This window comes from Salmo salar, chromosome ssa09 (genome assembly GCF_905237065.1).
Source record: "Salmo salar chromosome ssa09, Ssal_v3.1, whole genome shotgun sequence".
Taxonomy (NCBI): domain Eukaryota; kingdom Metazoa; phylum Chordata; class Actinopteri; order Salmoniformes; family Salmonidae; genus Salmo; species Salmo salar.
The window spans coordinates 111,974,892-112,002,856 of NC_059450.1; the positions used below are offsets into that span (position 1 = coordinate 111,974,892).

A 27,965-nucleotide genomic window follows, 5' to 3' on the forward strand; every position below is an offset into this window, starting at 1 on the left:
CCTGTTTCACAACTCTGCCTTGTGTATTCCTCTCTGAGAGCAGAGAAAGCCACACTAAAATGGTCTTTACTGTGAAATATCTTCGCCTCTGACCATAATTGAAGCTTAATGCATAGAGGGAACCACAGTCAAACTGTTACTCAGCCAAGAAGAGGAATTCAAAATAACCATTTGTATTGCTTTCAAACAGTGGTAGCCAACTTTGAGTGTGCACTTGCTTTAGAACTGCAATGTTTCTTACTGAATCCCCTCAAGTGAATGTTATTTCTCAGTGTGCAATTAAGTTGGTTGAGGCCACATGACATGGGATAAATGTGCATCTCACAAATACTACAGACAACTGCTATGACAAGTTAATGTTGATTATTAGAAAATTAATTTAATGAGACATTTGTGGCCAACAGAAGATGCCAATTATAGACTCCAATGTTCCAGAATGGCTACCACAGAACTAGAATCATTATATTTGCTATGTCTACAAACAAATCACATGCTAGATCACATCAAGAATGTGGCAATGTAACAAGGGCTAAAATGGGGCATAGGTGCCAGGGTTGTTAATGCTCTTTAACAGAAATGTGACAGATGATGGCCTCAATTTCACAGGATTCCATTCTCATTTACATTACGGAAGTGGTATTACCTCCTTTGCCCCTCAAAGTCTAGTTAACCCGTCTGGACTATCCTTTGTCTGCTCATACGTGACGGTGAGACGACTGCCATCTGGCGCTATTCTGCATATTATTTTCCTCATTTAGACTAAGCCCTTTCTCCCATTTTTCATTTCTCCTGGTCAACTCTGCACGTCTTTATTCATGTGCTGGTGAGTAGACATGACTTTTCTATTTATCTTTTTTTTTACAGCCTTCCTTAATGACATTCTACTCCCTGTATAAAATAGCTATGTCTAAAGGTACCAGTACAGCAGATGACGTCAGTGTCCCAGCTAGAACGATGCTCGTGAGAAAAAAAACAGACTTCGCTAACGGGCTGACTGAACGGTGCCAATTCTTGTCATCAGTCTAGAAGTTAAGGCCACTACAAAAATGTGCTTTACTCCATAGGACTCGATTGAAGTCCGGTGGCATTAAAGGACAATGCTACGAAGATCGATTCTATTCAACGGAACCGTTGATGAAAACGTGGATTCGGGAGCTGAGACTGCCGAGTAAGTTCCTTAAGCTAGTTAGCTAGCTAGCATTTGTTTGCGGTATCCAAGTACTGGCAAGATGTGAATCATTACCATTTCCCTTTGTGCAGTATAAGTTCCCCAGCAAAATCTACTTCAGTGTTTTCTATCAACGTTACAGGCGGTGTGATTAGCAAACGTTAGTAATTTAAAACTTAGTGGGTGGGAATCACTAGCTAGCTACAATAGCTAAAGTTAGCTTGCCGAACGTTTTTGCATGCAACAACAGCCCAAACAGGCAATTGTAAATGGTCAACCTCTTTCTGGTCTAAATTAGCTAGGTAGCTACAGTTACACTTATGTCAGTTACAATCATCTTATGTCAACTTACAAGTAAGAACTTAATGTGGTTTACTAACCGTAACTAGCTAGCAAAAAAATAACTGTTGGCTTGATTGTTGCTGTTTAGTTACCAGCTAGGCTTCTCTAACTCACCACATAGCCGTTGTCATAGTAACGAAAGATGCACGTTTCCACGGCGAGATGACACTGCTGGGCTAGGAACGTACAGAGAAGGAGCTGCCAGCAAGTAAGGTCGCACTGGGAGCCACATTTGAAATTGAATACATTGAGCAGGGTGGAAAAAGTCGCATAATACACTATGTAAATGTATTTTCGGGAGGGTTGTGGTCACCATTCATGTAATACATTAAATATATACATCTGCCTGTGCCCAATGTTTCTACCATGTTTTATGCTGCTGCGATGTTGTTTGCTACCATGTTGTTGTCATGTGTTGCTGCCATGCTATGTTGTTGTCCTAGTTCTCTCTATGTCGTGTTGTCTCTCTTATGTCTGTTTTGTCCTATTTTTATTTAATGTATTTTTAATCCCAGCCCCTGTCCCCGCAGGAGGTCTTTTGGTAGGCCATCATTGTAAATTAGAATTTGTTCTTAACTGACTTGCCTAGTTAAACACAGGTTAAATCATGGCTAAGGGTGTTATCCAAGCACTCCGTGTTGCATTGTGCTGAAGAACAGCCCTTAGCCATGGTATATTGGCCATTTACCACAAAACCCCGAGGTGCCTTATTGCTATTATAAACTGGTTACCAATGTAGTTAGGGTAGTAAAAATACATATTTTGTCATACCCCTGATATACCACAGCTGTCAGACAATCAGCATTCAGGGGTCGAACCACCCAGTTTATAATGTGAATTCACACCACACCTCCTCGTTATTGCTTAAATATACAACAGGGTTTGGCAGCTAGGTTTGACCTCCAGCCAATTTGTTCCTGAGCTTGTCGGCGGCCAGAATATAATTAGAAAATAGGTTACTAGCTGCCCAATTCATAGCCCTACACTACACATTTAACTTGGTTATTGGCCAATCAATTCAATGACTAATAATTTCTTTCTGATTAGTGGTAAAATCACCCATGTCTATTAATAGTACATATGTTAACCGTTAATCGGTTAGCTGCTGAAAATACATTTGACTGGTCATGCTTATTGGTCTATAGGACATTTGCATAATTTTGTGGATTTAAATTGGTGCATGTATATTTTCATTAGTCGTCATTAGGGATCCACCGATATGACATTTTTGGCCGATATCCAATATTTTCCTTGCCCCAAAAAAAACGATACAGATATTAGAATTTTCTGTGGCCTTGAAGCATTCTAGTACAGTTTAGAGGTCGGCCGATTATGATTTTTCAATGCCGATACCGATTATTGGAAGGCCAAAAGATGCCGATTAATCGGCCAATTGTTTTTTTTTTTAAATTATTTTAATTTAATTTTTTTGTAATAATGACAATTACAACAATACTGAATGAACACTTTAACTTAATATAATACATCAAAATCAATTTAGCCTCAAATAAATAATGAAACATGTTCAATTTGGTTTAAATAATGCAGAAACAAAGTGTTGGAGAAGAAAGTAAAAGTGCAATATGTGCCATGTAAAAAAGCTAACGTTTAAGTTCCTTGCTCAGAACATGAGAACATTTGAAAGCTGGTGGTTCCTTTTAACATGAGTCTTCAATATTCCCAGGTAAGATGTTTTAGGTTGTAGTAATTATAGGACTATTTCTCTCTATACGATTTGTATTTCATATACCTTTTACTATTGGATGTTCTTATAGGCACTTTAGTATTGCCAGTGTAACAGTATAGCTTCCGTCCCTCTCCTCGCTCCTACCTGGGCTCAAACCAGGAACACATCGACAACAGCCACCCTCGAAGCAGCGTTACCCATGTAGAGCAAGGGAAACAACTACTCCAAGTCTCAGAGCGAGTGACGTTTGAAACGCTATTAGCGCGCACCTGGCTAACTAGCTAGCCATTTCACATCGGTTACACCAGCCTAATCTTGGGAGTTGACAGGCTTGAAGTCATAAACAGCGCAATGCATTGCGAAGGGCTGTTTGAATGAATGCTTACGAGCCTGCTGCTGCCTACCATCGCTCAGTCAGACTGCTCTATCAAATCATAGACTTAATTATAACATAATAACACACAGAAATACGAGCCTTAGGTCATTAATATGGTCGAATCCGGAAACTCATCTCGAAAACAAAACGTTTTTCCTGTCAGTGAAATACGGAACCGTTCCATATGTTATCTAACGGGTGGCATCCCTAAGTCTAAATATTCCTGTTACATTGCACAACCTTCAATGTTATGTCATAATTATGTAAAATTCTGGCAAATTAGTTCGCAACGAGCCAGGCGGCCCAAACTGTCACATATACCCTGACTGTGTGCAATGAATGCAAAATGACACAATTTCACCTGGTTAATATTGCCTGCTAACCTGGATTTCTTTTAGCTAAATATGCAGGTTTAAAAATATATACTTCTGTGTATTGATTTTAAGAAAGGCATTGATGTTTATGGTTAGGTACATGTTGGAGCAACGTGTACCTAAGCGATTATATGCAACGCAGGACAGGCTAGATAAACTAGTAATATCATCAACCATGTGTAGTTAACTAGTGATTATGATTGATTGTTTTTTAATAAGGTAAGTTTAATGCTAGTTAGCAACTTACCTTGGCTTCTTACTGCATTCGCGTAACAGGCAGGTTCCTCGTGGAGTGCAATGTAAAGCAGGTGGTTAGAGCGTTGGACTAGTTAACCGTAAGGTTGCAAGATTGAATCCCCGAGCTGACAAGGTAAAAATCTGTCGTTCTGCCCCTGAACAAGGCAGTTAACCCACCATTCCTAGGCCGTCATTGAAAATAAGAATGTGTTCTTAACTGACTTGCCTAGTTAAATAAAGGTGTGTAAACCTTTTTTTTTTTATCCGGCGTGCAAAAATACCGATTTCCGATTGTTATGAAAACTTGAAATCGGCCCTAATTAATCAGCCATTCCGATTAATCGGTCGACCTCTAGTGCATTAACAATACTGTGTAACTCCGGTAGGGCAACATCTGAAAAATTGCATCTACTTGGTAGTGTGTACCGGTGCTCGACCAGTCGGCGAAAGCCAACATCATCCACGACAGAGATCGGTTGATAGTCAATGAATTCCATTTCACCTTTTGAGTTGTCTCGCTGAAATGTTCTTATTCTTTCAAATGACTGCTCGACTTAACTTGTTTAGTTCTTGGAAGTGTGCGCTTGGTATTTTTCTGCTTTTGTTCTGTGTAGCACTGTATTTTTCGTGGCGTCATTACGTCATCTACCTATGTTATATAGGTATGCACGTCAGCTTTGACATCGGTTTTGCACATCGGCGTTACACTAGACATCGGGCCGACATTGGCATTTTTAGCTAATATCGTCCGATTCCGATAAGCTTACCGATATATCGTGCATCCCTAGTCATCATGCATATTATTTATCACAGCATACAGAGCCTAGTTTGGGGAACGGAATAGCCTACCACCTGTCAGGCAGCCCGAGAGTAGCTCCTCAAAGTCTGTAGGCTACTGGAGTGAAACCTACTTTCGTAAGACCAGTCATTGCGCAACAAATAACAATTCTAAATGCAATCATGTGTTAACTTGTGGCCACGATTTAAAAGGAGCTATTTTTATTTCTCAACTTGTAATTAAAGTACTATCAGCACGTCACCCACCACATTGCAGTGTGAGCTTGAGGCAGTATAATTGTTTGAAACCTGAATATTTTACTTTACTTCAAATAATAAGACATGCTGTACCTTCCTTCAAAGTAGCCTTGCAAAAATCCATCCGTAGAAACATAGAGGCAATTATTTTATAATGCCTTCCTCATTAACCAGCATTTCTCTCCTGTACTATTTGTAGTATTTTTGGTTTTATCACATAAAATAACTGGACGGGAGAGAAGAGCTTTGTTGGGAACCTTTACTAATCCAAACCATGGTAGTACAACACAGGGGCATGTTCGAGGCAGCACGTTTTATCAACGTATCGAAATTAAGAGGCCACAGTATTAACCAATCAAGTAAGTGATAATCCTATCTAGGTAGATTACCATGTTAATAGACCAATCTATTACACTCGTTTACACCGTAACATTTCACATATACATTTTAAGCATTACCGCAATTGTAAACTAAGCCCCATTTTTAACAGAGATCAATAAATGTCAACAGGCTACATTTGTTTTGTTTTTTCAGTCTTTGAACTCAATAGTCTTTGAACTGAACAGTCTTGTTTTTGTTACTTACAGGTCAAGGGTTTTCAGAACATTACAGATCCTTTCAGGATACCTACGTTCCTCAGGCTGCTTTGTGGGACTCCTTGAGCTTGCTGGAGTTGGTAAGTTTCCAGTGTTGGCTAGGCAACTTGACTTGGGCTGAGGTTGCTGTCCAGGAACATTGATGAGCGGTCAGAACTGGAGCCGTCTGTGGGATATCGGGGATGTCCTCTGGGGTTGACAGCTCTCTGTCCTCAGGTAAGTAGTCCTGTTTGTCATCGCATTGCTAGCTGTGCCACTAGAGATCCTGGTTCGAGTCCAGGCTCTGTCGCGACCGGGAGACCCATGGGGCGGTGCACAATTGGCCCAGCGTCGTCCGGGTTAGGGGAGGGTTTGGCCGGCAGGGATGTTCTTGTCCCATTGCGCTCTAGTGACTCACAATGCACGCTGACCCTGTCGCCAGGTGTACAGTGTTTCCTCCGACACATTGGTGCAGCTGGCTTCCGGGTTAAGCAGGCGTTGTGTCAAGAAGCAGTGCAGCTTGGCTGGGTTATATTTCGGGCGACGCACGGCTCTCGACCTTTGCCTCTCCCGAGTCCGTACAGGAGTTGCAGCGATGAGACAAGACTAACTACCACTTGGATACCACGAAATTAGGGAGAAAAAGGGATGGCAACATGTGAACAGTGTGTTTGTCTGTCCTGAATGAGGTAAGTCACAGGTCCCAGTCTCTGGTTTACTGTCTCCTGAACTGTCTTCCTCCTGGAAAAGTCTGTGTTGTCCACCATGGTCATGGTGTTTCTTTTGTTTGCCTTGTTTTTCTTCCACTGTTTCAGCGAAGTCAGGTCAGAGTTGGTTGAAGCATGTTCAGATCTGGCGATTCAGGAAGAGCTTGGCTGGGTCCGACCTGTGACTGTGAGGGGTACTGCGGTACACGGGCTGAAAGTTGGCTAAGCGATGCTTGAGCGAGACAGTAGATAGTCTGTTATCCTCCCAAGACGTTTTTCAATCAGAGCTCTCTTGAATATCTGGACTGACCTTTCTGCGGCACCATTCGAGGCAGGATTGTAGGCAGGAACAAGGGTCTGCTTGATTCCATAATTTTTTTAGGAATTGTTTGAAATCGGACCAGTTGGGGTCCGTTATCTGACACAATTTCTTTGCACAATCTTTAGGCTGTGAACAGGCTTCGTACCTTTTCGATGAGGTTTGTTGATGTCATTGAAGACGTGAAGAACTTCTAACCACTTTGAATGGCTGTTGATGATCACTAAAAAGTTCTGCTTTTCCTTTTCAGCAAAGGTGATGTGAATTCTCTGCCACACCCTCTCGGCCATCTCCAAACATGAAGTGGTGCGACAGCTGGCATCTTCTGTACTGCTTGGCAGATTTCTCAACTCTGCACTTTCTTCTGTCACTGTCCAACCCTGGCCACCAGATGTAGCTATGGGTTAAGGCCTTCATCTGACAGATGCCAGGATGTTTGTGGGGAAAGTCCTCCAACAGTCTCTGTCTGTGCTGGGGGTATGATCACTCACAAACCCCAGCGTACACAGCCTTGATCTTCAGACAACTTGTGTCTTCACATGAAGTATGGTTTCATACTTCATGTGAGTACATCCGTCACGTATCTTGGCCACCCATTTACAGTGTAACTCCAAACCTTGCTGAGTAGCGGATCTTTTCTTGTACTTTGCGCACACACTGGCAACTCATCCACTTGTGAGAAGTAAAATATGCTTCTCTTGGTGGTCTTGACAACGCTGTCAGCATTACTGTGATCAGTTGACTTTCGGTATTCAATGTCTTAGTTGTACGCCATGAGTAGGAGTGCCCATCTTTGCATTCTCAATGCTGCTAAGATTGGAACCATAGACTTGGGTCCCAAAATAGCCAGCAAAGGCTTGCAACCAGTGATTAACGTAAACTTTCATCCGTATAGGTACTTATGAAACTTCATGACTCCAAAGATGATTGACAGGGCCTCTTTTTTTTTCTGCGTCTGATAGCGTCCGCGACGCAAACACAATGGGTTTTTCTTCTCAATTGTCCATGATGTGGGAGATCACGGCACCCACACCATATTGTGATGCCTCACAGGCAAGCTTGAAGGGTCGTTTGGTGTCGTAGTGCACCAGGACATTACTCTGTAGAAGCAGTTGTTTGCTTTTCTCAAACACTGCGTCGCATGAGGCAGTCCAATTCTTCTATTCTTAACAGGTTGTGCAACGGCTGGAGCAAGGTTGACAGGTCCAATAGTAATCAGTCATAATACTTTAACAGGCCTAAGAACGACTTCAGTTCTGTTACGTTGGTTGGCTTGGGTGCTTTGATGATGGCTACAAGTTTTTCATCTGTGGGATGCAGTCCTTGTCAATCTGATGGCCCAAGTATTCCGCACTGATTTGTAAAAACTTGCACTTTGAGAGTTTCACTCAGCTTTTTCAGATGTTCTTCTTTAGAACCATCCGGGATGAGGATGTCATCCAGGAAACAGGTGACATGTTCGATTGCTTGTAAAATCTGGTCCATGACCGACTGAAACATTGAAGGAGCACTTGAGACACCGTAGCTGAGGTGTATACATACCTGTACAGCCCACGGTGAGTGTTGATTTTCAGATATTTCTCAGAATCTGTGTCCAACTAGAGCTGCTGGTAGGTGTGCGAGATATCTAATTTGCTGAACAATGTCCCTCCAACTAGTGCAGCGAATAAGTTCTCAGTGTTTGGTAAGGGATAAGTCTCCTCTTCTACGCTCTGGTTGGTGACCTTATAATCGCCACATATCCGACTGGATTTGTCACTCTTTGGAATGAGGACTATTGGCGCGTGCCAGTAACTCCTTTCGACTTTGATCTTTGTCTCCTCAAGCTTATCCAACTCCTTGTCCACTGCTTCCTTCAATGAGTATGGCACCGGTTTTGCCTTCTGGAAAATGGGCTGAGTGTCAGGACACGTCCTGACCTTTTCTTAGAAATGTGTCCCTTCTGAAAACCACCTGGTGGCGCTGTAGTACAGCTTTAAATGCCGGGTCTGTCTGTCACAGCCTTTTCCACTGAAAAGATGTTCTGCCAGTTCAACTTTTCTCTAGCCAGTTATGGCCCATCAGTGCAGGTCTGTTTCCTTTGACAATTACCAATGGCAAAGTCGCATGTTGTTTTTCATACTACACTGGCTCTTTAACATACTCTAGCGAAGGAATTTTCTCACCTGACTAGGTAGTCAACGCAGTTACAGGTTTCTTTAACCTGTTAGGGCTAGGGGGCAGTATTTACACGGCCGGATAAAAAACGTACCCGATTTAATCTGGTTATTACTACTGCCCAGAAACTAGAATATGCATATAATTATTGGCTTTGGATAGAAAACACCCTAAAGTTTCTAAAACTGTTTGAATGGTGTCTGTGAGTATAACAGAACTCATATGGCAGGCAAAAACCTGAGAAGATTCTGTACAGGAAGTGCCCTCTCTGACCATTCCTTCGGCTTCTTGACTCTTTTTATTGAAAACTTAGGATCTTTGCTGTAACGTGACACTTCCTACGGCTCCCATAGGCTCTCAGAACCTGGGAAAAAGCTGAATGATGTCGAGGCAGCCCCTGGCTGAAAAACATTAGCGCCTTTGGTAAGTGGTCTATCAGAGAACAATGAGACTGAGGCGCGTGCACGAGGCGACCCCCATGTTTTTATTTTCTCTCTTTGTACTAAAACACAGATTCCCGGTCGGAATATTATCGCTTTTTTACGAGAAAAATGGCATAAAAATTGATTTTAAACAGCGGTTGACATGCTTCGAAGTACGGTAATGGAATATTTAGAATTTTTTTGTCACGAAACGCGTCGGGCGCGTCACCCTTCTTTACACTTCGGATAGTGTCTTGAACACACGAACAAAACAGAGGATATTTGAACATAACTATGGATTATTTTGAACCAAACCAACATTTGTTATTGAAGTAGAAGTCCTGGGAGTGCATTCTGACGAAGAACACCAAAGGTAATAACATTTTTCTTATAGTAAATCTGACTTTGGTGAGGGCTAAACTTGGTGGGTGTCTAAATAGCTAGCCCTGTGATGCCGGGCTATCTACTTCGAATATTGCAAAATGTGCTTTCACCGAAAAGCTATTTTAAAATCGGACATAGCGAGTGCATAGAGGAGTTCTGTATCTATAATTCTTAAAATAATTTGTTTTTTGTGAACGTTTATCGTGAGTAATTTTGTAAATTCACCGGAGGTTTGCGGGGGGTATGCTAGTTCTGAACGTCACATGCTAATGTAAAAAGCTGGTTTTTGATATAAATAGGAACTTGATTGAACAAAACATGCATGTATAACATAATGCCCTAGGCGTGTCATCTGATGAATATCATCAAAGGTTAGTGCTGCATTTAGCTGTGGTTTGGGTTTATGTGACATTATATGCTAGCTCGAAAAATGGGTGTCTGATTATTTCTGGCTGGGTACTCTGCTGACATAATCTAATGTTTTGCTTTCGTTGTAAAGCCTTTTTGAAATCGGACAGTGTGGTTAGATAAACGAGAGTCTTGTCTTTAAAATGGTGTAAAATAGTCATATGTTTGAGAAATTGAAGTAATAGCATTTCTAAGGTATTTGAATATCGCGCCACGGGGTTACACTGGCTTTTGAGTAGGTGGGACGCATGCGTCCCACCTAGCCCATAGAGGTTAACTACAGGTGAGACAGAGCAATGGTAACACACTTCTGAGACCAGAGAGACAGCGGCCCCTGTGTCTAACTGCATGTCCAAATCCTTTCCATCCAAAGTGACATTCACTGTAATGCCCTTTTCCCCATTGGAAGTAGTGTAAACTGTATTCACTGCATTTATGATTTGAGCCTCTCTTGCTTTCCCTGAATATTCCAAGAACACCAGGGAGCTAACTCCATTGACAATGCCATCTCACATGCCTTTCTGAATGTTAGATCCTTCTCTGCTAGCATCTTGTACTGCATAGCTTCAGAGCACAGTCAAATTCAAATAAAAAATTGTATTTGTCACATACACATGGTTAGCAGATGTTAATGCGAGTGTAGCAAAATGCTTGTGCTTCTAGTTCCGACAGTGCAGTAATATCTAACATCTAATCTAACAAATTCACGACTACCTTACACAGACAATGTAAGGGGATGGAATAAGAGTATGTACATATATGGATGTGCGATGGCCGTGCGGCACAGGCAAGATGCAATAGATGGTATAAAATACAGTATATACACATATGAGATGAGTAATGTAGGATATGTAAACATTATTAAAGTGCCATTATTTAAAGTGACTAGTGATACCAATTATTAAAGTGGCCAGTGATATGAGTCTGTATGTTGGCAGCAGCCTCTCTGTGGTAGTGATGACTGTCTGATGGCCTTGCGATAGAAGCTGTTTTTCAGTCTCTCGGTCCCAGCTTTGATGCACCTGTTCTGACCTCGCCTTCTAGATGATAGCGGGGTGAACAGGCAGTGGCTCGGGTGGTTGTTGTCCTTGATGATCTTTTTGGCCTTCCTGTGACATTGGGCCCTGGAGGGCAGGTAGTTTGCCCCCGGTGATGCATTGTGCAGACCGCACTACCTTCTGGAGAGCTTTGCAGTTGAAGGCGGTGCAGTTGCCGTACCAGGCGGTAATACAGCTCGACAGGATGCTCTCGATTGTGTATCTGTAGAAGTTTGAGGGTTTTAGGTGACAAGCCAAATTTCTTCAGCCTCCTTCACCACGCAGTCTGTGTGGGTGGACTATTTCAGTTTGTCCATGATGTGTACGCAGAGGAGCTTAACTTTCCACCTTCTCCACTACTGTCCCATCGATGTGGATGGGGGGTGCTCCCTCTGCTGTTTCCCGAAGTCCACAATCATCTCCTTTGTTTTATTGACATTGAGTGAGGGGTTATTTTCCTGACACCACACTCCGAGGGCCCTCACCTCCTCCCTGTAGGCTGTCTTGTCGTTGTTGGTAATCAAGCCTACCACTGTAGTGTCGTCTGCAAACTTGATAATTGAGTTGGAGGCGTGCATGGCCACGCAGTCATGGGTGAACAGGGAGTACAGGAGAGGGCTGAGAAAGCACCCTTGTGGGGCCCCAGTGTTGAGGAGCAGCGGGGTGGAGATGTTGTTTCCTACCTTCACCACCTGGGGGCAGCCCGTCAAAGTCCAGGACCGAGTTGCACAGGGTGGGGTCGAGACCCAGCGCCTCAAGCTTAACCTCTTGGGGCTAGGTGGGACGCTAGCGTGCCACCCGTGGTGCACTCCATCAACAGCAGGTGCATTTCAAGAGCGGCAAATTTGAATCCAAATAAATGTCAAAATTCAAATTTTTCAAACATACAACTATTTTACACCCTTTGAAAGATAAACATCTCCTTAATCTAACCACGTTTTACAATTTCAAAAAGGTTTTATGGCGAAAGCATAAATTTAGAGTATGTTAGGACAGTACATTTACAAGAGTTGTGTGTAATGTTTTGTCAAGTCAAAGACAGGGTCACCAAAACCATAAAACCAGCTAAAATGATGCACTAACCTTTTACAATCTCCATCAGATGACACTCCTAGGACATTATGTTAGACAATGCATGCATTTTTAGTTCTATCAAGTTCATATTTATATCCAAAAACAGCGTTTTACTATGGCATTGATGTTGAGGAAATCGTTTCCCTCCAATAACGGCAGTCAAGTCAGCGTCACAAATTAAATAATTAAAATTAGAAAACATTGGTAAAATATTATATTGTCATTTAAAGAATTATAGATTTACATCTCTTGAACGCAATCAACTTGCCAGATTTAAAAATAACCTTACTGGGAAATCACACTTTGCAATAATCTGAGCACTGTGCCCAGAAAAATACGCGTTGCGATACAGACTAGACGTCATGTTGGGGAGATCTAAAATCGAAAATACTATGTAAATAATCCATTACCTTTGATTCTCTTCATCAGATGTCACTTCCAGGTATCACAGGTCCATAACGAATGTAGTTTTGTCAAAAAAGCTCATCATTTATGTCCAAAAATCTCCGTCTCGTTAGCACATGATGTAAGCCAGCCGGACTTCTCGTCATGAACGAGGGGAAAAAATATATTTCCGTTCGTTCAAACATGTCAAACGTTGTATAGCATAAATCATTAGGGCCTTTTTTAACCAGAACATGAATAATATTCAAGGTGGACGAATGCATACTCTTTTATAACGTATTGGAACGAGGGTACCCAACATGAACTCGCGCGCCAGGTGTCTAATGGGACATCATCGTTCCATGGCTCTTGTTCGGTCAGATCTCCCTCCAGAAGACTCAAAACACTTTGTAAAGGCTGGTGACATCTAGTGGAAGCAATAGGAAGTGCCAAAATATTCCTAAGCCCCTGTGTTTTTCAATGGGATAGGTTTAAAGTCAATACAACACATCAGGTATCCACTTCCTGTCAGAAAATGTCTCAGGGTTTTGCCTGCCAAATGAGTTCTGTTATACTCACAGACACCATTCAAACAGTTTTAGAAACTTTAGGGTGTTTTCTATCCATATATAATAAGTATATGCATATTCTAGTTACTGGGTAGGATTAGTAACCAGATTAAATCGGGTAAATTTTTTTTATCCAGACGTGCAAATGCTGCCCCCTAGCCCCAACAGGTTAATGATGAGCTTGGACGGAACTATGGTGTTGAATGCTGAGCTGTAGTCAATGAACAGCATTCTTACATAGGTATTCCTCTTGTCCAGATGGGAAAGGGCAGTGTATTGGCGATTGCATCGTCTGTGGACCTATTGGGGCGGTATGCAAATTGAAGTGGGTCTAGGGTATCCGGTAGGATGGAGGTGATATGATCCTTGACTAGTCTCTCAAAGCACTTCATGATGACAGAAGTGACTGCTATGGGGCAATAGTCATTTAGTTCAGTTACCTTCGCTTTCTTGGGAACAGTCCACAGCATTCTCACGTAGGTGTTATTTTTGTCCAGGTGGGAAAGTGCAGTGTGGAGTGCAATAGAGATTGTGTCATCTGTGGATATGTTGGTGCATCCCTAATTAATAGGCCTACCTACTCTATTAAAATATATTAATCTTACTTTATTTCTCTAACGCCAAACTAGTACGTCTTGTTTGCAACAAAAATAGCAGTTTACCAAGAATTCAGTCTGAGAATCTGAGCATGCTACTTTTCAAAAGTAGATTTTTCAGCCTAGACATGAGGCCCGAGTCCGACGCAGAAAGGAGGTAGGCCTATTTAAGGAGTCTGTAGCCATGAAGTGCTTTGAAAGGCTGGACATGGCTCACATCAACACCATCATCCCAGAAACCTTAGACCTACTCCAGTTTGCATACCACCCCAACAGATCCACAGATGACGCAATCTCTATTGCACTCCACACTGCCCTTTCCCACCTGGACAAAAAGAACACCTACGTGAGAATGCTGTTCATTGTGGCCTCCCGAGTGGTACAGTGATCTAAGGCACTGTGCCACTAGAGATCCTGGTTCAAGTCGAGGCTCTGTCGCAGCTGGCCGCGACCGGGAGACCCATGGGGCGGCGCACAATTGGCCCAGCGTCGTCCGGGTTAGGGGGAGGGTTTGGCCGGCAGGGATGTTCTTGACCCATCGCACTCTAGTGACTCCTGTGGCGGGCCAGGCGCAATGCACGCTGACACAGTCGCCAGGTGTACAGTGTTTCCTCCGACACATTGGTGCGGCTGGCTTCCGGGTTAAGCGGGCATTGTGTTTCGGATGACGCACGGCTCTCAACCTTCCCCTCTCCCGAGTCCGTACGGGAGTTGCAGCGATGACAAGGCTGTAACTACCAATTTGGATACCATGAAATTGGGGAGATAAAGGGGTAAAAGAAAAGAAAATGCTGTTCATTGACTACAGCTCAGCGCCCTCAAAACACATCACCATGCTAAGGACACTGGGACTAAACACATCCCTCTGCATTTGGATCCTTCCTGACGGGCCTTCCCCAGGTGGCAAGGGTAGGCAACAAGACATCTTCCACGCTGATCCTCAAGACGGGGGCCTTCCTGTTCACCCATGACTGCATGGCCAAGCACGACTCCAACACCATCAAGTTTGCCGACGACACAACGGTGGTAGGCCTGATCACCTACAATGATGAGACTGCCTATAGGGAGGTGGTCAGGGACCTGGCGGTGTTGTGCCAGGACAACAACCTCTCCCTCAACGTGATTAAGACAAAGGAGATGATCATTGACTACAGGAAAAGCAGGGCCGAGCAAGCCCCCATTGTCATTGATGGGGCTAAAGTGGAGCAGTTTGAGAGCATCAAGTTCCTTGGTGTCCACATCACCAACAAACTAACATGGTCCAAACACAACAAGATAGTTGTGAAGAGGGCCTATTCCCCTCAGGAGACTGAAAAGATTTGTCATGGGTCCTCAAAAGGGCCAAGCTTCCTGCCATCCAGGACCTCTATACCAGGCGGTGTCAGAAGAAGGCCCTAAAAATTGCCAAAGACTCCAGCCACCCTAGTCAGTGTGTTCTCTGCTACTGCACGGCAAGGGGTACTGGAGTGCCAACTCTAGTTACAAAAGGCTTCAACCTCTTAAGTACCCTTTTTTTCAATTTTCGCCTAAAATGACATACCCAAATATAACTGCCTGTATCTCAGGACCTGAAGCAAGGATATGCACATTCTTGATACCTATGAAAGGAAACAACACTTCGAAGTATGTGAAATTAATGTAGGAGAATATAACACATTAGATCTGGTAAAAGATGATACAAAAAAAAAACATGCTTTGTCCAGAAAGGCCATAATGTATTATTGCAGTTTAGGCACAATTTTGATTTTGGCCACAGTGTGTGCAAAGTTTCAGATTGATCCAGTGAAGCATGGCAATACTGGACAATATTTTGTATCAATTCTACCCAAATGTGCCGACTTGGCCAATTGATATATTTTCAAATACATAAATATAGAGAACATACAAAATTGGTATGGTAATACAAATTTTAAGTTTACACACTCCCAGGAATGTTATACATGATGGATCATTAGCTTATACACCAACTTTCACACATCTAGATGCCGGGGTGGGTGTGGAGCCAGAGACAGCAGGGGTTCAAACTGTAGAACCCAGTTCCTACATTTGAATATAAAAATGGATTTTATCAAACAAAACTATGCTACATTTTATCTCTTGGACCATCAGGATGTAAGTACACTACTATTGTAGCTGGAAACGGCTGATTTTTTTAATGGAATTATCAGCAACCATCACTCCTGTGTTCCAATGGCACATTGTGTTAGCTAATCCAAGTTTATCATTTTAAAAGGCTACTTGTTCATTAGAAAACCCTTTTGCAATGACGTTAGCACAGCTGAAAGCTGTTGTGCTGATTTAAAGAAGTAATAAAACTGACCTTTAGACTAGTTGAGTATCTGGAGCATTAGCCGGTTTGATTACAGGCTCAAAATGGCTAGGAACAAAGAACTTCTGAAACTCATCAGTCTATTCTTGTTCTGAGAAATGAAGGCTATTCCATGCAAGAAATTGCCAAGAAACTGAAGATCTCGTACAACGCTGTGTACTACTCCCTTCACAGAACAGCGCAAACTGGCTCTAACCAGAATAGAAAGAGGAGTGGGAGGCCACGGTGCACAACTGAGCAAGAGGACAAGTACATTAGTGTCTAGTTTAAGAAACAGATGCCTCACAAGTCCTCAACTGGCAGCTTCATTAAATAGTACCCGCAAAACACCATTCTCAACGTCAATAGTGAAGGGGCGACTCCGGGATGCTGGCCTTCTAGGCAGAGTTGCAAAGAAAAAGCCATATGTTAGATTGGCCAATAAAAAGTAAAAAATTAAGATGGGGGAAAAAGAACAGACACTGGACAGAGGAACTCTGCCTAGAAGGCCAGCATCCCGGAATCGCCTCTTCACTCTTGACTTTGAGACTGTCATGTTACTCACATTAGCTCAACCGTCCCGATATAGGGACACCCATCCTGTACCCCAAGCCATAAGACTGCTGAACAGCTAATCAAATGGCTACCCGGACTATTTGCATTGCCCCCCCCAAATTACCTCGACTAGCGTGTACCAACGCACATTGACTCGAATCCGGACCCCCTGTATATACAATTGAAGTCAGAAGTTTACATACACCTTAGCCAAATACATTTAAACTCAGTTTTTCACAATTCCTGACATTTAATCCTAATACAAATTCCCTGTCTTAGGTCAGATAGGATCACCACTTTATTTTAAGAATGTGAAATGCCAGAATAATATTAGTGATTTATTTCAGCTTTTATTTCTTTCATCACATTCCCAGTGGGTCAGAAGTTTACATACACTCAATTAGTATTTGGTAGCATTGCCTTTAAATTGTTTAACTTGGGTCAAACGTTTCGGGTAGCCTTCCACAAGCTTCCCACAATAAGTTGGGTGAATTTTGGGCCATTCCTCCTGACAGAGCTGGTGTAACTGAGTCAGGTTTGTAGGCCTCCTTGCTTGCACACGCTTTTTCAGGTCTGCCTACAAATTGTCTATAGGATTGAGGTCAGGGCCAATACCCTGACTTTGTTGTTCTTAAGCCATTTTGCCACAACTTTGGAAGCATGCTTTGGGTCATTGTCAATTTGGAAGACCCATTTGCGACCAAGCTTCCTGACTGATGTCTAGAGATGTTGCTTCAATATATCCACAGAATTTTCTGTCCTCATGATGTCATCTATTTTGTGAAGTGCACAAGTCCCTCCTGCAGCAAAGCACCCCCACAACATGATGCTGCCACCCCCGTGCTTCACGGTTGGAATGGTGTTCTTCGGCTTGCAAACCTCCCCCTTTTTCCTCCAAACATAACGATGGTCATTATGGCCAAACAGTTCTATTTTTGTTTCATCAGACCAGAGGACATTTCTCCAAAAACTACAATCTTTGTCCCCATGTGCAGTTGCAAACCGTAGTCTGTCTTTTTTATGGCGGTTTTGGAGCAGTGGCTTCTTCCTTGCTGAGTGGCCTTTCAGCTTATGTGGATATAGGACTTGTTTTACTGTGGATATAGATACTTTTTGTACCTGTTTCCTCTAGCATCTTCACAAGGTCCTTTGTTGTTGTTCTGGGATTGATTTGCACTTTTCGCACCAAAGTACGTTCATCTCAAGGAGACAGAACGCATCTCCTTCCTGAGCTCCGTGGGCCCATGGTTTTTATACTTGCATACTATTGTTTGTACAGATGAACGTGGTACCTTCAGGCGTTCTGGAAATTACTCTCAAGGATGAACCAGACTTGTGGATGTCTATTAGCTTGTCCTGCGTTGCATATAATCGATGCGGTGCATGTTAATTTATCATCGAATCACACCCTACTTCGCCAAATGGGTGATAATTTAACAAGTGCATTCGTGAAAAAAGCACTGTCGTTGCACCAATGTGTACCTAACCATAAACATCAATGCCTTTCTTAAAATCAATACACAAGTATATATTTTTAAACCTGCATATTTAGTTAATATTGACTGCTAACATGAATTTCTTTTAACTAGGGAAATTGTGTCACTTCTCTTGCGTTCTGTGCAAGCAGAGTCAGGGTATATGCAGCAGTTTGGGCTGTCTGGCTCGTTGCGAACTATGTGAAGACCATTTCTTCCTAACAAAGACCGTAATTAATTTGCTAGAATTGTACATAATTATGACATAACATTGAAGGTTGTGAAATGTAACAGCAATATTTAGACATAGGGATGCCACCCGTTTGATAAAATACGGAATGGTTCCGTATTTCACTGAAAGAATAAATGTTTTGTTTTCGAAATTATAGTTTCCAGATTTGACCATATTAATGACCTAAGGCTCGTATTTCTGTGTGTTATATTATAATTAAGTCTATGATTTGATATTTGATAGAGCAGTCTGACTGAGCGGTTGTAGGCAGCAGCAGGCTCGTAAGCATTCATTCAAACATCACTTTCCTGCATTTGCCAGCAGCTCTTCGCTGTGCTTCAAGCATTGCGCTGTTTATGACTACAAGCCTATCAACTCCCGAGATTAGGCTGGTAATACTATAGTGCCTATAAGAACATCCAATAGTCAAAGTTATATGAAATACAAATGGTATAGAGAGAAATAGTCCTATAATAACTACAACCTGAAATTTCTTACCTGGGAATATTGAAGACTCATGTTAAAAGGAACCACCAGCTTTCATATGTTCTCATGTTCTGAGCAAGAAACTTAAACGACAAATATTGCACTTTTACTTTCTTCTCCAACACTTTGTTTTTGCATTATTTAAACTAAATTGAGCATGTTTATTTATTTGAGACTAAATTGATTTTATTGATGTATTATATTAAGTTAAAATAAGTGTTCATTCAGTATTGTTGTAATTGTCATTATTACATATTTTTTTATATATCAGCCAATTAATCGGTATCGGCTTTTTTTGGTCCTCCAATTATCGGTATCGGCTTTGAAAAATCATAACCGATCGACCTCTAGTTTATACTTGCGTACTATTGTTTGTACAGATGAACGTGGTACCTTCAGGCATTTGAAAATTGCTCCCAAGGATGAACCAGACTTGTGGCGGTCTACAATGGTTTTTCTGAGGTCTTGGCTGATTTCTTTTGATTTCCCCATGATGTCAAGCAAAGAGGCACTGAGTTTGAAGGTCGGCCTTTAAATACAGCCACAGGTGCACCTCCAATTGACTCAAATTATGTCAGAAGCTTCTAAAGCCATGACATCATTTTCTGGAATTTTCCAAGCTGTTTAAAGGCACAGTCAACTTAGTGTATGTAAACTTCTGACCCACTGGAATTGTGATACAGTGTGAAATAATCTGTATGTAAACAATTGTTGGGAAAATGACTTGTGTCATGCACAAAGTAGATGTCCTAACCGACTTGCCAAAACTATAGTTTGTTAACAAGAAATTTGTGGAGTGGTTGAAAAACGAGTTTTAATGACTCCAACCTAAGTGTACGTAAACTTCCGACTTCAACTGTAGCATCGTTATTGTTATTTGGTACTTTTATTAAACTTTTTAGTTGATTTAGTAAATATTTTTCACTAAGATCTACACCTGTTGTATTCGGGCATGTGACAAAATTATTTATTTTGAATTGATGGTCGTATAATGGAAAAGGGAAACTATTCAGATATATGTTTGTCCTACAAGAGGAAATCTTAGCACTTCTCACACATCACATAGGCCTAAACAAAACAGAAAACACAGCAGGAAACAAACAATAGGAACAGTCAGAACGATAACTTTCCTACCATCCCATGCCTGCGCATATGGGGAGTTCTTCATAATAGTGATAGACCCTGGGATGAAAACCATCCCAAAGCGTGGAGTGCGCGCCATTTAATTGTCTAATTTCTATGACCTGATGGGAGATCAAAGCAGTGGTGGAGTGGGTGCTCTGGGCTTGTAATCGTGGCGATCTTTGCGCTGTATAGCGCGTTTGTTCAGTAGGTGAGGGGGATCCAATCAGTTTAGATTCCGTGAAAAAAATGTAATAGTAGGTCTATAGGCTACTCCAGCCTATACACTTTACACACTGCGAAACTTGAAAGAACGCATTGTTCTCAGTCAAGCGAAACGATACAATGTATCACTTGTGCACCAGTGGGCTTTGAAAAGAAAACAACGAGATGTACAACATTGCTTCCAAACGGCACAGATGTCAGATTTTTCTTCTTCTCTATATTAATTGTAATTACAAGTTGCACATCAAATTATTTAGGGTTATATGATTGTCTGCTCTGCCATTCTTCCCCATCACACTAGGGCTGCCAAGAATATAGGTTTGCTATAAGATGTAAACGGGAAGATAATGGACCAAAATTATAAAATGGCTCCTGACTACCAAGAGATGTATATAGTGTGAAGAGCCCTTCTGAAAATACATTTTAAATCGTGTTTGAATTCAACAACAAAAAAATCCAGTGCGGCTTTACTTCCTGGCTATTATGACTCTTCCCTGTATGTTCCTAGCTGCCATGGTGACTACATTTGATTTCAAGCATGAGGGGTATCTGGCTGCTAGATCATTTACTACTGAACAGATTATGGTACAAAGGTATAGTTTTAATGTGTGCTAAAACAATGGCTTATTGATTTTGTTTTTCCATTATGTGTTTTTGGAATTGCCTTTATAATTGTCTGCCACTCTTATTTTCTAGATCTGATTGCAGTAAGATGACAACATCAAGCAGTAAGTATTATACCATTTATATTTCTTTCGCACATGCATGTTGTTGGTGTCTCTTCTGATACAGACAATATTCTGTTCAAACTGACTCTTATTCTGTAATGTCAGTGGAAGGATTTTTCTTCAGTTTCATTGTGATCTTCATGTCTTGGTTCATACCTCCCTAACCCTGTTCCTCTGTGGCTATATTGTCAGGTGAGCTACTGGCCAGTCGGGTCCAGGAGCCCCTGATGATGAGCATGCACCTCCTGGCCAACCCCGGGGACTCGCTCCTGCTGCAGCACACCCTGGACCGCCTCCTCCGCTGGGTATGCCCCAGCCTGTGCCTCTTCCACGTCTCCGAACGGGCCTGCCCCCTCCGCGACTACGCCCGCTCCCGCTTGTGCCCCGTGGCTGGGTACCCCTCCCTGGCTGTGACCGTCTTCCTCCATGAGGCCTACGGCGAGGAGCGCATCCTCCGGGTGCTGGACTTCCTGCAGCGCCCCCCCTGGCAGTACCACCACACGGAGAGCTGCGGTGGGAGGACTGGGGGCGTCCACATTACCTCCTCCACCTCCCCGGCCAATGCCCTGCTCCGGCCCTACCTCCTGCCCAGCCGAGACTTCTACAGCCTGGGCACGGGGATGCCTGTGTGGGGGGTGCGCCCGGTGCACTGCGGCGGGGAGATGCTGCGGGTGACGCTCTACAGCAGCTACGATAACTTTGACGACGCGGTGCGGCTTTATGAGACGGTGCTGCAGAGGCAGGTGGAGGAGCAAAAGACTGGGTTCTGTTGGTTTACGCTCTACACAGAACCAGGGCTGTGTCTGCAGCTGGCTCTCAAACAGCTCTCTCCAGGGGTCAGGGTGGAGGCCTGCAACTCTGCTGTGCTGCAGTTCAGGGTGGAGGAGATGGGTCAGCTCGTGCCCCTGCTGCCCAATCCGTGCACGCCCATCAGCGCCATACGCTGGCAGACCGAAGACCTGGACGGGAACAAGATACTCTTCCAGGTATTTTAATTGACATGACACTATTTCCTATATTGCACTACAGTACTTGTATTCAGACTCCTGTGTGGATCTGTGGTCAGAGATAGTGCCAGTAATATATAGATGGAAATAAGCTACTGTGTATTTTATGATTTGCCTTTTGTCTTACCTTCGCCACACTGCGTCTTCTTGCTGCATTTCTTTCCCTACATTTAAATGATAAGTGCGAAGCCCAGTTGCTTCTCGAGATGGAAATATGTTTGGGTTTAGAGTTGTGGTAAATGTTTAGCTGCTATGTGAAACCTCTGTGGTTTCTGCCTCCTGAGGAGCTATTGGAAGCAATCCTCTATGGCTGTGAACACCAGAGGCTGGTGGGAGGCGCTATGAGGACGGGCTGCAATGGTATCAAACAAATGGAAACAATGTGTTTGACTCTGTTTCATTGATACAATTCCAGCCGATACAATGAGCCCCTCCTATATTTCCCCCCCACCAGCCTCCTCTGGAAACCATGTAACGCTGGATGAAGTTACTCTATGATTATCTATTAGCTACAGTGAGACTACTGGTCTGCATTCAGGCTGATTGTCTTGTAAAACCATCAGGATAAAGAGTAGGCCAGTAGCAAAAGAATGTAAATGCAGTCTGTGTGCAGCACAGAGATGCAGCGAGCTCAAAGTATTGGGACAGTGACACGTTGTTGTTGTTGTTTTGGCTCTGTTCTCCAGCACTTTGGATTTGAAATGATACAATGACCAGGATATTTTCATCCGTATCAGATAAACCGTTTAGAAATGACAGAACTTTTTGAACATGGTTCCCCCATTTTAGGAGACTTATGTGTATTAAATTAGTCAAAAGTGTAGTATTTGGTCCCATATTCAGAGTACGCAATGATTACATCAAGCTTGTGACTTCAAATTTGTTGGATGCATTTGCTCTTGGTTTTTGTTGGGTTTCAGATTATTTTGTGGCCAATAGAGAACTTTACAAAAAGAAGTAACAAAGGAAGTTGCAAGAGGAACATAAACTGGGGATAAACCAAATAAAAGGTTGTGCTCAAACAACCCAGGCCTCTATATCACCTGTCCCCTCCCTGGCCTAGGCATAAATGACAAGGCTTAAATACCCTACCTTGGAACCCTCAATATGGACCATAGCATTAATAACCAATCATCAATTAGCAGGTTCAAATACAGGCATGAAATCACAATAAACTGATTCAGGCAATAATCAATATTAATAATCAAAACAAACAGCAAATGCATCCAACAAGTTTGTGGCGTCACAAGCTTGATGTAATCATTGTGTGCTATGAATATGGGACCAAATACTAAACTTTTGACAACTTTAATACGTAAGTGAATTTGTCCCAATACATTTGGTTCCCTAAAATGGGGGGATGATGTACAAAAAGTGCTATACTTTCAAAAAGGTTCACCCGATATGGATGAAAATACCCTAAAATTAAAGCTGACAGTCTGCACTTTAACCTCATAGGTATTGTATCATTTCAAATCCAAAGTTCTGCAGTACAGAGCCTAAACAACAAAACGTGTCACAGTCCCAATACTTTTGGAGCTCACTGTATATCACTGCACTGGTTTCCCCTAATCTATAAATACACCCACTCCCACACAGAATGATGGCCTTCAGGTGTTCTCGGGTTTTATACAGTATCAAACACTCTCATTTACCTTTCCTTCACCAAATGTTGGCCAATAAATGGAAAACACTCCAAGCCAACGCTGTGTTCAGGAAGGCAAAGCATAAAATGGTTAACATTGAAACATACTTTCCCCATTGCAACCACTGCATAAATGCATATTAACTTTGAGAGGCATGAATCGTCCGAATGGGCTGGATACAAGCTAAGATTGACAACCAATCTTAAAGCTGCAATATATACTTTTTTTGTCCGACCCGACCAAAATGGGAGTTAAAAATCTGTAATTCCCATTGAAAGCAAATCTAAGAAGTGGTAGATCTGTTCTATATGCGCTATTTCTATTCTTCCCATTTTTAAATTTTGTTTTTGCGTCTTTTACTTTCAGTTTTGTACGCCAGCTAAAAATACAACATTTTTGGTTATGGAAAATATATTTCACAGCGGGTATAGATAGTACAATGATTCGCTACACTATACTTGCTTGTTTTGTCACAGAAACTGAAATTAGGCAAACTATTAGAGTTTTAGCAACCAGGAAATGGCGGGGCGATTTCTGCATAATGCATCTTTTAATTGGAACTTAGGTTTGTTATTCCTGTCTCTGTGGGCTCCATAATTGTTGAACCATCCATTCCTTTCACCTCAAGTCTTCCAGAGAAAGTTAAGACTGTCAATCTCTGTCCCCCAGGTGAAAGCCCCAGAGCAGCCTCAGCGACCCCTGACCTGTGCCTTCCCTCTGACCTGCCCCAGCGTCTCGCCCAGAGGGCTATTGAGGAGCGTCGTGTCCGCCCCGCCAGCAGCCCACGCCCTGCAGCCCTGCGGCCAGATGACCCCAGTGACCCGTCCAGGGAACAGGCCGCGCACCGACCCAGGCCTGGATAGGCCTGTTTTACCCGGGGGTCTGCGGTGTGGGGGAGGGGGGGAGAGCATGGGCTCAGACAGCTGCTACAGCACCCCTCCAGGCAGCTCCTGCTACTCATCTCAGCGCAGCAGTCCCGCCACGCTATCCGTTAACCAACCCCACGAATCCTCCCCTCTCTCATGCTCCGCCTCCCCGGCGCGGCCCTCCCTGTCCATCTCCCATCTACTGCTGGAGGAGGAGGAAGAGCCGGAGACCAACGTGGACACGGGTGTCCCCGTGACAACGACCCCGCGCTCTGACACAGACTTCACCATGGCGACCAGCTCGAGGGACACAGGCGTCTCGGTGACGCTGCGTTCCGAGAGACCAGCCGCTGTGGGGGCCTCTGCCCTGGAGAGCCTGGCAAGGGAGCTGAGTGCCTGTCTACCGGAAGCTCTCACACCTCCACCCCACCACAGGACTTGGGTTGTGAGCAGCTCAACCAAAGCTGCCAGTCCTGGGTGCAAGGCAGGGTCACAAGCCTGGGATAGCAGTGTTATCAGCTGGGCATCGCCGGGTCAGAGCCACTCCAGAGGGCCTGTAGGGCCACAGACTCCTGCTAAGCCAGCAGCAAAGGCTCTGTCACCCACACACGGCACAGACCCAATAGATGAGTTCTTCATCTGACTCCTTTGTGCAGTGTAGCAGGCAGGCAATTGTAGGACATTTTGTCACTATCTAACATAATGTAACTTGATGTTCCCTCCAGAGAGAGACAGGGAAGCTCATTGAAACCATGGAGACACAAAGGACCTAAGTTCCTGGTGCTCAGACCGTCATGCCAGTCTAGGTTTGCGTCCAAAATGTCACCCTATCCCCTATGTAGTGCTGGTGGCCTCTAGTCAAAAGTAGTGCGCAATAGGGAATAGAGTGCCCTTTTGGACGCAAACTAGCTAGGCTAGGACGGGTAAAGCCTATAGTAAATGAAACAATGTTACGCCCAGGGATTTCAGATACACAATTATTGTATAACTAACTAGGCTACTATGCATTTTATTACCAGTGGAAGTAGAAATGGATACAAATATGTGCTGCGAGTGAGTAGATACATTTGTGTGGTTGGTTAGTTCATGTGGTTTCTGTGCACTGTGAAAGCTGTGAAATCTGTGTGGTATCGGAGTGGTAGCGTATCTGAGTGAACTAAATCCTTACCCCAAGAACGCCCTGTCTATTAGGTCTGACTCCTGGGTCAGAGGTTACTATTGTACAGTATCATTATCCTATTTTTCTAGAATTAACACATTGTATTTCAACAATGACTGTTGTATCTTCTAATACTATACTAAACCATTGGTTGTATTCAGTAGACCTTGCCAAACCACTGTTGAAAGGACACATTTTGATAAGACATTAAATGCTGATAATTCATTTATTTTCGGGAAACTTTTTCGTAAAGCCGTTTGTTTCAAGGACTGTGGTTAGGCTGCATATTTTTGTAATCTGTGTTTTCAAAGATGGATTGAAGACTAGAATACAACGAAAGACTAGAGAACTAAGAGATACTGCTTGTCTGAGATGGTACTTTGTTAATAATGTATAAAGTGTTGGCTGACATTACCATGGGGCCTTGCAAGGCTGTCTATAACCTAGGGCTAGACAATGTTTACCAAACTGACTGTCTAGAGGCCCATTTTCTTACACCAATTAGCCTAAACTTAGACTAAAAAGCGCTTTCAATGGAGAATCTCCATTGAGAGTGCCTTTTAGTCCAGGACTATGCGTAATCTGTGTCTGGGGAAACCATCCCTTAATAATTTAATGAATTGAGACGTGAGTTGTGAAATAGAATGGTTGTTGTTTAATCATGTTTCTAAAAACAAGTATGAACCAGCATTATGCATCACTAAATTATTATTGACTATTCTGACTAATTTGGGAATATACTGTCATTTGTTTCAGATTGTTTTTAAGACATTATGGTGATGAATGTAACTTCAATACCTTTTGTACTGATGCATTGGGTATCATCTATTGAGCCCTGTTTATACCTGGTGCTAACATCTGTACGGATCTTGTCCACATTCTGATTGTGCCGACATTTGTAGACAGGTATAGACTATTAAAATAACTGATTGTGATCAGATCTTCCTGACCACCTTCGGAGGTAGTCGGGGACAAATTGATTGGTTGGATAAAAGCACAGTGGGCAGAGTTTGGTAATGAGGATGTTAGTGCTGGTCCGGGTGGGCGGTGTTTGCAGTGGGTGAAAAGTGACTGCATCTGTTTTGAAACCGGGCTGTCCCACCAGTCATGATGGGCCGGGTGCCCCATTCAAAGCCGATGTTGAAGTTGGCTCAGAACAAAGTGATGTAGGCTTATGTCAAGCACGTGGAGTAATGACTTAGGGCTGGATTCAAACTGTATCGCAGAAGTATTGCGGAATATCCAGGTTATAGCTCAATTTAAAGGGGATATTCCTGCGTTCGCGGAGACTGCATTCACGGTAAATGCTGCATCTTTTCGGCTCAATCGGAACTTGCCTTTACATTTTAACGCTGATCTTACAGATTTAATCCACCCCTTTGGAGTTTTTACATGCGTTAGTGTTGTTCGCTCTTGTTAAATCCCAATGCAACTTTATAATCTACTGATATAGGAAATTACTAACTCACTGACCTTTTTTCCAAAAATAAAGCGTTATGATGCCCTCCCCCTTACTGGCACAGAAGGTCACAGGTTCTAATCTTGCCGATGCCCTTTCTCAAAAAAGTGAATTACACATTCAGTTGGCTTTGTTGAATATCTTAAATATACAAGTGCAATACCAAAGCATAAAAATTCTTAAGAAATCTTTAAGAAGACACAGCATAAACGTACAGTGCATTTGGAAAGTGTTCAGACCCCTTGACTTTTTCCACATTTTGTTACGTTATTATTCTAAAATGGATTAAATTGTTTTCCCTCATCAATCTACACACCCCCCATAATGACGAAGCCTTCCAGAAGGACAACCATCTCTGCAGCACTCTACCAATTAGGCCTTTATGGTAGAGTGGCCAGACGGAAGTCACTCCTCAGTAAAAGCCACATGACAGTTTGCCAAAAGAAACTTAAAGGACTGATGAAACCAAGATTGAGCTCTGGCCTGAATGCCAAGAGCGTCTGGAGAAAACCTGGCACCATCCCTACGGTGAAGCATGGGGATGTTTTTCAGCGGCAGTGACTGGGAGACTAGTCAGGATCAAGGGAAAGATGAACGGAGCAAGTTACAGAGAGATCCTTGATGATGAAAATCTGCTCCAGAGTGCTCAGGACCTCAAACATGGGGTTCACCTTCCAACAGAACAATGACCTTAAGCACACAGCCAAGACAACGCAGGAGTGGCTTCAGGACAAGTCTTTGAATGTCCTTGAGTGGCCCAGCCATTGCCCGAACTTGAACCTGATCTAACATCTCTGGAGAGACATGAAAATAGCTGTGCAGCGACGCTGTCCATCCAACCTGACT

General features: G+C 43.0%; 1 protein-coding gene across 8 annotated transcripts; it reads left to right on the plus strand.

Annotated features, from left to right (window-relative positions):
* The first annotated feature begins 572 nt into the window (after positions 1–572).
* LOC106612450 (protein FAM124B) lies at positions 573–26,388 on the plus strand. Of its 8 annotated transcripts, XM_014213580.2 has the most exons (7): positions 573–823; positions 1,065–1,168; positions 5,807–5,895; positions 20,763–20,847; positions 20,951–20,982; positions 21,175–21,968; positions 24,305–26,388. In XM_014213580.2, the coding sequence occupies exons 2-7, from the start codon at positions 1,098–1,100 to the stop codon at positions 25,142–25,144; spliced, it is 1,911 nt and encodes a 636-aa protein (XP_014069055.2). In that variant the 5' UTR covers positions 573–823; positions 1,065–1,097; the 3' UTR covers positions 25,145–26,388. The 8 variants fall into 8 exon arrangements, with proteins under 8 accessions (XP_014069055.2, XP_014069056.1, XP_014069058.1 ...); XM_014213581.2 differs by lacking the exon at positions 5,807–5,895; XM_045724325.1 differs by lacking the exon at positions 573–823 and having other exon boundaries at positions 905–1,168.
* The last annotated feature ends 1,577 nt before the right edge of the window (positions 26,389–27,965 follow it).